Source organism: Rhinatrema bivittatum, chromosome 1 (genome assembly GCF_901001135.1).
Source record: "Rhinatrema bivittatum chromosome 1, aRhiBiv1.1, whole genome shotgun sequence".
NCBI lineage: Eukaryota > Metazoa > Chordata > Amphibia > Gymnophiona > Rhinatrematidae > Rhinatrema > Rhinatrema bivittatum.
Window position 1 is genome coordinate 94,247,668 of NC_042615.1, and position 10,506 is coordinate 94,258,173.

At 43.6% G+C, this 10,506-nt stretch overlaps 1 protein-coding gene across 2 annotated transcripts in view; it reads right to left on the reverse strand.

The window, feature by feature from the left end:
• Positions 1-7,830, reverse strand: part of SCRG1 (stimulator of chondrogenesis 1) — a 61,739-nt gene extending 53,909 nt beyond the window's left edge. Inside the window, exon 1 of one of the 2 annotated variants that reach the window (XM_029575913.1) lies at positions 7,558-7,830. In XM_029575913.1, coding sequence (XP_029431773.1) covers positions 7,558-7,710 — 153 coding nt within the window. In that variant the 5' untranslated portion in view covers positions 7,711-7,830. The remainder of the gene's footprint in view (positions 1-7,557) is intronic. The other variant, XM_029575997.1, reaches the window with a different exon arrangement.
• Positions 7,831-10,506: the final 2,676 nt, after the last annotated feature.

Consider the following 10,506-nt stretch of genomic DNA (forward strand, 5'->3'; position numbering starts at 1 on the left):
TCCTTCAGAAAGCTTTGCAAGGCTTATAAAATGACAGAAGTTTTCTCCTTCTTTGGTAGTTCTGATTTTCTTAGAGACATCAATGGGACAGTCAGAACTACAAATCCAAGCATGCAATGGGGCAAAGCCAGGAGTGGATCAGCCTGATCGGTCGACCTGGAGTCAGTTGTCAATCCTAGATGTATAGATTTGTTCAATGTCATCAATGAAAAGGCCCCGTTCAGAAATGTAGGTGCTTTTGACCAAACAGCTGCCTTCTGCCACAGACTGGGGTGAGAGTTCCAGGGAAATTACTTATAAAAGTTGAACAAATCTTCTTTCTTGAATTCTGAATTCCTTTGACCACCATTCTGAAGGTCAATGAGCTCAAGCAGTAAAACTGGATAAGGCTTCGAAAGGACTGGAAAATATTTTAAACGATATATTTTATCTCATTCAAAGTCCAAAAATCACTCCTCAAATGACTGTTATAGCTTTTCAGTGTGCATGCAACTGTTGGCTATTCATCTTGTATTGTTGAAATATTTTCTGACGGTTTGGAAAGGGACAGGTGGTGGAGATGGTGGTATTTAAAAGACGTGACTGAAATAATGCTAATTTGATTTGGAAATCTGCCATGTTGTTAGTAAATTCTGGAATGGGATGGCCTTTCCCCTGTGGCACGAGATTTCGCGTCATTTAAATGGGCAGAAATGCCAGTTACAGAGGCCAAATTATATATCCATTTTGCATTTTCAAAATTTACTACTGGGTTTCCTTTCCCTGTTAAAAAAAAAAAAATTACTTCTGTCACTGAATAACCACAGGAAATATTGCAGTAACTTTTCTTCTGCTAAGCAAATGAACTTCACAGTAGTATACAAAGTTACTATAATCAACTTCTGCTTCATCAAGAAGTGCTTTTAGCCAATGACATCTAACAAAATTAAGTACATTCAAAGCATCGCTCATAAAATTCTTGAATCCTAGATCTTTGCCTGTTAGGTTTTATTGGTGAACAATGCAATGATATTTTATCAAGTCATGTTGAGTCCATATGCTTGGAAGGAAGAGCTTGGTAAGCCATTCATAGGCAGCACACCACCAGTAGTTAATATCAATCCAGACTTCTCAAGACAGTGAACTAAATCTGCTCCCTTTTGTCTGACTGCACAATAAATTGAGTTTGACAAGTTCTTCATTTATTTTAAACTCAGATCAGGGCCAGTGCTAGCTTTTCTTGCTGCCCTGTGATTCCCCCTCCCCCGTTCATTCAGTCTCTGTCCCGCACCCATCACAAAAAGCCCACACTTCTCCAGCGATGCAAACTTTTAAAAATCTGGCACCTCCTCCAACTCCTGGGTCTTCAAGCCTTCCTCCAGTACCCCAGCCAGTGCAAGGGTATTAGGTGCCCTGACCCACCCCCCATCTTTACACATACAGTTAAGAAATATACATTTATAATAGATTTTACATGAAAAAGATCAAAGTACAGTATTATAATACAACTCCATACTAAAACAGCACTAAATACCAGCACTTAAAAATCATCAAATCTACCTATAAAAAGGCAACACTACAAATATTATTACTGACCCTAAAACACCAATACATTTCCTACTAGGAGAATACCTAAACTCAGTTACACATGCAGAACACAAACAGACCCTCACCAAATACAGATTAAAACAACCATAAAGTATAAATAGAAACATACAGGCAAAAACTATAGACCGGTGAGTCTGACTTCAGTGCCGGGAAAAATAGTGGAAACTATTCTAAAGATCAAAATCACAGAGCATATAGAAAGACATGGTTTAATGGAACACAGTCAGCATGGATTTACCCAAGGCAAGTCTTGTCTCACAAATCTGCTTCATTTTTTTGAAGGGGTTAATAAACCTGTAGATAAAGGTGAACCAGTAGATGTAGTGTATTTGGATTTTCAGAAGGTGTTTGACAAAGTCCCGCATGAGAGGTTTCCAAGAAAACTAAAAAGTCATGGGATAGTGTAGGCCTCCTTTCTGAGATTAGAGACGGTTACAATAGGAGGCGGTGTCCTTTCGTGGATTACAAACTGGTTAAAAGACAGGAAACAGAGTAGGATTAAATGGTCAATTTTTTCATTCAAAAAGGGTGTACAGTGGAGTGCTGTACTTGGACCAGTACTTTTCAATATATTTATAAAGATCTGGAAAGGAATACGATGAGTGAGGTAAGCAAATTTGCGGATGATACAAAATTATTCAGAGTAGTTAAATCACAAGCGGATTGTGATACATTACAGGAAGACCTTGTGAGACTGGAAGATTGGGCATCCAAATGGCAGATTAAATTTAATGTGGAGAAGTTCAAGGTACTGCATATAGAGAAAAATAACCCATGCTATAGTTACATGGTTAGGTTCCATATTAGGAGCCACCACCCTAGATCTAGGCGTCATAGTCGATAATACATTGAAATCGTCGGCTCAGTGTGCTACAGCAGTCAAAAAAGCCAACAGAATGTTAAAAATTACTAGGAAGGGAATGTTGAATACAATGGAAAATGTCATAATGCTCCATGTGTATTGCTCCATGGTGAGACCGCACCTTGAGTACTGGGTATAATTCTGGTCACCGCATCTCAAAAAAGATATTGTTACACTGGAGAAGGTACAGAGAAGGGCAACCAAAATGATAAAGGGAATGGAACAGCTTCCCTATGAGGCAAGGCTAAGGAGGTTAGAGCTGTTTAGCGTGGAGAAGACACAGCTGAGAGGGGATATGATAGAGGTCTTTAAAATCACGAGAAGTCTAGAATGGGCAAAAGTGAATCATTTTTTTACTCTTTTGGATAGGGAGCACTCCATGAAGTTAGCAAGTAGCACATTTAAAACTGATCAGAGAAAATTCTTTTTCACTCAATGCACAGTTAAGCACTGGAATTTGTTGCCGAGGATGTGGTTAGTGCATTTAGTAACTGGGTTTAAAGAAGATTTGGATAAGTTCTTGGAGGAGAAGTCCATTAACTGCTATTAATCAAGTTGACTTAGAGACTAGCCACTGCTATTACTGGCATCAGTAGCATGGAATAGACTTGGTGTTTGGGTACCTGCAAGTACTTATAGCCTGAACTGGTCACTGTTGGAAACAGGGTGATGAGTTTGATGGACCCTTGGTCTGACCCAGTACGGCAATTTCTTATGTTCTTATAGAAACCGTGACAAGCCACACTCTCTATGTAGTGCAACAGTGGAAAAACAGAACCATCACCATTCCTTAAACATCAAAGAAAAAATCAAGAAATATAATAAATACATAATTATAATAGTAAAAATATACTAATAAAAATATTTCAAAAACAGCACACAAATAGATCGAAAAACTAAAAACTCATATACAGTTTTTTCTAAATTTCCCAAACAGCAACAAAAATTTCAAAAACAGCAGAAAATAATATCCCCAAAGTAAAATTAATAAAGAGAAAAAACGATTCATGCTGTTTATCCTTTGGAACTTTTGATTTTGATTTGCCCTGAGATTTTCATGGATTAGTAGGATTGGGGTGTACAAATTTCTCCTTTCTTATATATCTATACATATAAACTTATGTAATCCCATCCACCAGGTGTATGCTAGACATAGATGGGGCCATACAAGTTTTTATGTCTCTTCAGAGTTGGAACCACTCCCGTCAAACTCTGTTACTGTCCCCTGTCCCCAGGATCTGGATTCTTTGTAAATGGGGGAATGGAAATAACCCTTTCAATGCCCAGATGAGACAGAGGTGTTCTGGTTGTACTTTCTTTTCCCTGGAAGAGGTACACTTTTCTCCCAATCTTATAGAAGCTATAGGTGCCAGAAGAAACACACTGGAGACTTTATTTTTAGTGTCTAAAATTAAAGTCTTTACTGATGGGTAATCAGGTGAAATATTTGCATAGTTCAAAACAATTCCTTTGGCTTCCAAGGGTGACTGTTAAAGTTTTGTCTCTCTCTATCTGTGCAAGAGTCTTTTAATCAGGGTCCAAGGGCAAGGGAAACACTCACTATCCAGAGATTGAATGAATGAGGTTCCCAGGTGGATAAGGGCATTCTTGATAGGATGGGACTTCCTGAACAAGGCCCACCCCACAAACAAAACTTTAGCTATAACCAGACATCTCTGAAAATAATTCCAAGAACACTGCATTTTTCAAAATACAATCTATTTTTCCATTTTTATAGAAGTATTTTCCTGCTTTTCCATAAAAATACATTTCCCAAATGAAAACAATGCATTGTTTATCAAAACATTTTCATTATTTCAAATAGTACACAGCACACTAAAACTCAAATTAAATTAAATGCCTTGGCATAAAATTAAGCATTAAGACAAAAATTAATGTCCCACTGTAGAGGCTTTCATCAAATCTTCTAGCCTCTTGCTCAGCTAGGTCATCTTGTTGATTGGATATTAGTTCTTATAGCATACTGTTGCTCCTGGAGGTGGATCCTTGTCCTGGAGCAGTGTAGGACTGCTCACTGGTCAGGCCCAGGAAGCACCTGCTACCAGGTGGCGGAGCACAAGAGGAGACAGAGGCTAGCTGGAGATTCACCACTGGAAGCCCGCGGGACCCAGGCCGCTTGGACTTAGGTGGGCTTCGCAGGGTCTTCCAGATAGGAAGTATAGAGGTGTGCCCACCAGGATCAAGGGTGTGCGGTCAATGTCTTGACTAGAGGCCTGAGGGACCATGGAAGGCCAGTACAGTGTCTGTGATGACAAGGCTAGGAGCAGGGCCAGAATCAAGGTGGTGTGGTCAACAATAGCAGAGGTCAAGTTCCAAGGATCAGTCTGAGAGTAGTTAGCCAAAGCAGGGGTCAGGTTCCAGAGGTCAGACATGGTCAAGGAGGTAGGCAAGGTCAGAATCCAGGCAGCAATCAGCATGGTCATGGAGGCAGGCAAAGGTCAGTATCAGAGAGTCACTCCAAGAGGTACTATGTGGGGGAATGCAGGAACAGACAGACACTGGAACAAGCAATAAGACACGGAAGCAAACTAGAACACACACTGTGTCGACCCAATGCGGTGCTCGATGGTAGTCCCAACTGGGCCAGGCTCTCTGGTCACTGATGAACATGGGATACCAGACAGAACGGCACAACTCTAGGAGACGGTCGACAGGAGCAAGGTCTGGGGCAAGCAACTGAACAGGACAGCAATGTTCCGATTGGCATCGATATTCTTGGAATTCTTTGATGTGGGGGCTTGAACCCATGAGCTTGGAATTAATTGTTCTTGGAAGCACTGGTGTGGGGGCTCAAACCCACAACCTTATGATCAGTCTCTTATTGACTCTATGGATGGATCAGAGTCTCTTCGGCCTTAACCTCTGCGCCACGAGTGAGACCTGGTGGGCTGAGGAAGACCCGTCGACCGTCGCCACGGGACACCGAGGCCTGGAGGAGCTTGCAGCTACTGCCGAGGAGACCGACCTGGGACCCGCAGTGGAGTTGGAAAGGTGAGCAGGCCCGTGTGTGGGCCGAGCGCAGACGGGGCGCGCAACACATACCAGTCCATATGGTGAAATAATAAGCACGTTCCTTAGAAGGACACAAATAAAGGCATATGATGTAAACCAAACACATTAACTCCCTTCCCCAATGGGTAAGAGAAAGGAATTGCACATATTTAAACAGATTTAGTGACACAAGAAAACAAAATGCATTAAAAAATGCCTGTTACTGTGAAGGTGGCTTTGCTGGTTCTCACTCATAATGATCTGGCTGGAGTTTGTAGATGGTTACTCCATTCAGACCCACAACATGGTTATAGCACTCAGCATGCTTTCTTATATTCTGCCCAGGCTCATCTTTTTAATTTTCCTATCCATTTCCTTTTCATAGTCTGGATGACTTCTTACAAATTCTGGATTTGAATTCTTAACAATCTTCTTATTCACTTCTTCTCTCAGATACTCTTCCCAGTGTTCTTCCACATAATTCATTATGTATACTGAGACAGGGATAATAGAGGCCGAAATCAGATCTCACACACTTCCAAACTACTCGTTCGGCCTGTGAAGCTTTCAAGGGGCTTTTGATATCTATTACCTCTCTGGAATATTGATAAGCTGCTTTATCCTGACCTGGAGGATAGAGATTAAGGAGACCATCCCATATCTCTTCCGGGAGAAAAACTGAATCTGTAAGAGGCACCTCTTCTGGGCCTATCCCCATCAAAGGCCTCCTCAAGGCAAATTCCATGATTACTTATAGTCTCTGCCTCCCACGCCAAAGGCCAGTGACGTTCTTTCCAACTTGTTTCTTCTGCAGCTAAGGCTCTCTCCTCGGCCTCCACCATATCGCTCCAGCTGGTTTAGATATCTTTTCTTTGACCCCCCTTTCCTTTTCTAGGAGGCCTGGTGTTGTCTCTCTCTCTTTGGCAGTCGGCTGTAACTCCACCTCAGCCACTTTAACTTCCAGAGGCTTGATAGGCAAAACTTGCAATAATTCTTTAACGGAGATGGTGGCATCTTCCACCCTAGGGAAAACTGGTAATCCTTTAGCTGTGCTGCTCACTGATTTTGTGCTGTGATCCCTGCTGATGTCTCAGATCTGCGAGGGGGACACCGACCTTTCTTGTTGGGCCACTCGCTCCTGCGTCATTGCTAGTTGGTGGCCTGAGATGGCGGTGGGATGAGTGCTGCCAGGTTTAGCCTTCCAATAGAGCAAGTAAGGACAGCTGCAACACTAGAGACTAACTGGTTGGGGATGTTGAAGCTTGAAACAATTTGCATACTCTAAAGCCCCCATGGACTGGCATCCTCGGAGGGTTAGTCATATCCTCCCTTGTGGGATGAAGAAATTAGCAACCTTGCCCGCCTGAGAACAATGCTGATGATCGGACTGGTGCATTCCCTCCGACCCCGATGTTGGACTGGGTTCTTCCTCTTCGGAGCGCAGCAGCAGAGAGCTGCCTCCAGCCCCAGACTTTAGGGACTCGACCATGACTCCTTTGATCTCTTTCCCCGCAGTAGATAAATGAAAAAAGTTTCAGAGGCATTTGCTCTCAGTCGCGGCTCTGCTTACCGTGTTCTCCGCTCTTGTTCCTTGGAGACCACTCCACGTGTGCGGCTTATAATGGCGTGGTGATGTTGTGCATTCTTGTCGTCACTGGGCCGCCTGATGACGTCATGTGCCGACACCGTCCCTCCTCCCATGCATGTTCTTGGTGTGCTTGCTCCTGTTGCTTGCAGTTTTGGCGGGAACAGCAGCCATGTTTCAGAACTTTGCAGTATTTTTTCCTCAGCACAGCACAAGTCACAACACTTGCAAAACAGCAGTTTTCAAATCCAGATTTTCACAGTTCATTCCCTGCACATTTCCTAGCCCCACATTTCTGGGCGATATTTTATGTAACCTCATCCACCAGGCAAACGCTAGACACAGATAGGGCCATAAAGGTTTTTAAGTCTCTTCGGAGTTGGAACCACTCCCGGCTAACTCTGTTACTGTCCCCTATCCCCAGGGTCTGGATTCTTTGTAAATGGGGGAAAGAAATGACCCTTTCAAGGCCCAGATGTGACAGAGGTGTCCTGGTTGTGTTTTCTTTTACCTGGAAGATGTACACTTTTCTCCCAATCCTGTGGAAGCTGTAGGTGCCAGAAGAAACATGGCATGTTCTTATGCGCCGATGGTAGCTCGATGTTAGGGCTAAGGGAAGCCTCCTCTGCAGACACGAGCTTTCCTCCCAAACTGCTCGGCACATCAGAGTCCTCGGTGTCCAAATTTTTTGATATAGGTGAAAGCATGAATCGGCTTATCTCTGATTGTATAAGTGAAGGTAATGGTAGGGAAGGGTAAATTCTCACCTTCCCCTTCCTCTTTGCTGGCATATCAATTTACAAATGCTTTAACCTAAACAACAGAGATAAGACCGAGCTAAGCCCCCAAATATGCAATATAATATATTAAGGCCTTATCATGTCTCTGTTGGCTTAGAACAGTGATGGCCAACCTTTTGCTCTCAGTGTGTCAAAATTCATAAAAAAAAACAAGCATAACTCGGGTGGTGTGTCACTTCTAGAAAAATCCATAATTTTGTGATATTTGTAGCTCTAATATTAATAACAAAAGTTATAATTTTAATATATGTTCTGTATTTATTAATAAAGCAAAAACAAATAATTCTTTACCTAACCTGCTTAGTGACTTTTTTGTTGCTGAATTTCATTGGCTAAATCTTCAATTAAAACACTCTCTTCCCCTCCACCCCCCCCCTCCACACACACACAAACTCTCACTCCCCTGCATTCTCTCATACACACTCATGCTCTCACACTCACTGGCTCCCTCACATACACACACCCAGGCAAGTTCCCAGTCATTCTCACACCACTCCCGCTCCATCCTCCAGGCAGGCACCAATTCATTCTCACACACACAGACCCCCAGGCAGGCACCTATGCAATTCACACACATACACCCCCATGCAGAGTCCCATTCATTCACATGCACACACTAAAGGCAGACCCCCCTCTCTTTTGCCAGCAACCTCAGAACCTCTCTCATTCCTCTGCTGCCACTGTCACTGCTGCCGCATGGCTATTGGGGAGGTGCCGATTGCTGCTACTGACACTGAAGCCCATTCTGCTGCCTCCTCTGTGCAGGCCCCGTGGGTTTCCACTTTCTCCATGCTGATCTCGTACATTGTGAGATCCGCATAGAGAAAGTGCTATTCTTGCACATTCCCAAAGATTACATGTGCCAATCACTAAAAAATAATTTATTTTGTTTTTTACCTTTGCTGTCTGATCTTCGTTTTCTAATTGGTTGGTCACAGGCTTTTTTTCCCACCTTCCCTTTCTTATTTTTTCCCACCTTCCCTTTCCTATTTTCTTTTTTGCCAATTCCTTTTATATTGTCTTTTTTTCTGTTTCTTTTCTCTACATCTTCTTCTCTCAAACACACAGGTTCTCATTCTCACATGCATTTCTCTCTCTCTCACACACACACAGGCTCTCACTGTCACATGCTGTGTCTCATACAATCATTCATACACTCAGTCTCTCACTCCCACATACTGTCTTGCTCAAGCACAGGCTCTCACTGTCACATGCTGTCTCTCTCACATACACAGAGGCTCTCACATGCTGTCTCTGCAAACATTCAGGTCCTCACTCTCACACATAATCTCTCAACTCATCTCATACACGCACACATACACACACCCTCTACAGACCCTCAGCCTCTCTCTCACCTCTGGGCCTCCGCGGGTCGCCGCAGGATGGGCTCTCCGGTGGCCCTGCTACCGGGCCTCCTCTTCTTCTCATGCCGCTGCGACTTGAGATTTGCGGCGGCCCGTAAACGCAAGTGCTGCTCCACTTCTGCACGCGCTGATGCTTCCCCTCCTTCCTGCCCACGCGGCTCTGGCAACGTTTATTTCCGGGGACGCACAGGCAGGAAGGAGGAGGAGCATCAGAGCGTTTAAACGTGATCTTTTTCTTGGCCTTGCCAATCTGCCTGTCACTGCGCCCGGTGGCATTGGGGGGATAATAAAAAACTAGTTTTAAAGGGTCAGCGCAGCCGATTAAAAAAAAAAATTCCCGATAGTCCACAAAACGCTGCGCGTGTCAGCAAAAAGTCTCGGCGTGTCACCTCTGACACGCGTGTCATAGGTTAGCCATCACTGGCTTAGAAGAAGGAGACTTAAAGAAATTAAAGTTCACAAAGAAAAGAGAACCCACAAGGTGATCCTGTTGACATTGAAGGAGTCAGAATCCGGACTGCTCTGGATGAAGCTAGACAAAGCCGCTCACCCCGCGACGCGGGAAGCCTGATGATAAAGGGCTCACTTCCGGGTCCTGCCTCCAGGACCCTCCCCCGACGTCGGCAATCACAGCTGCTCTGGGTTACCGTCTGGGCAAGCAGGTAACTCACCCCCGGACACGAGCAGCCGGACACGAGCAGCTTCTCGCAAGCCAGAATCTTTGTTTTTTTGGATGAGTCCTTGGGCATGGCATGCCTTAATGCCAACTCCCAGGCTGTTGTTAAATTTTCTGCTTTACAATGGGCACATTGATCGTGTGGGGACTTCTTTGAATTGCAGGTTAATAGCTAATAGCCTCATCTACATGGAATTTACATGTGATGAGCGCTATTAGCTATGCGCACTCAGGTCAGCGTGCCCCTAAACACATGGTTAGACACATGTTTTGGATGCATTAATCCCGGTATTACATCGGGTGTAAGTCTAGCGCATCCAAAACACGCGTCCAACCATTCGTTTAGGGGCGCGCTGACCTGAGTGCCGATATTGCATCGGCCTGCAAATGAAAAAACTAAATATTGTTTCCATCAATTTGCCCTTTTATTTTTAATATGGATCAGACCTATCACATCATAATATGTGATTTGATTTTATTCTGTTTTTCATTTCTGCACTGATTTGAAACTATTGAGTAGCAAACATAACTTCTATTTTTGGGTTTTTTTTTTAAGTGAACAATCTGAGAATGCTCCTAGGGATTTTTTAAGATTGTTGTTTGGTGCCACCTAGTGTTTG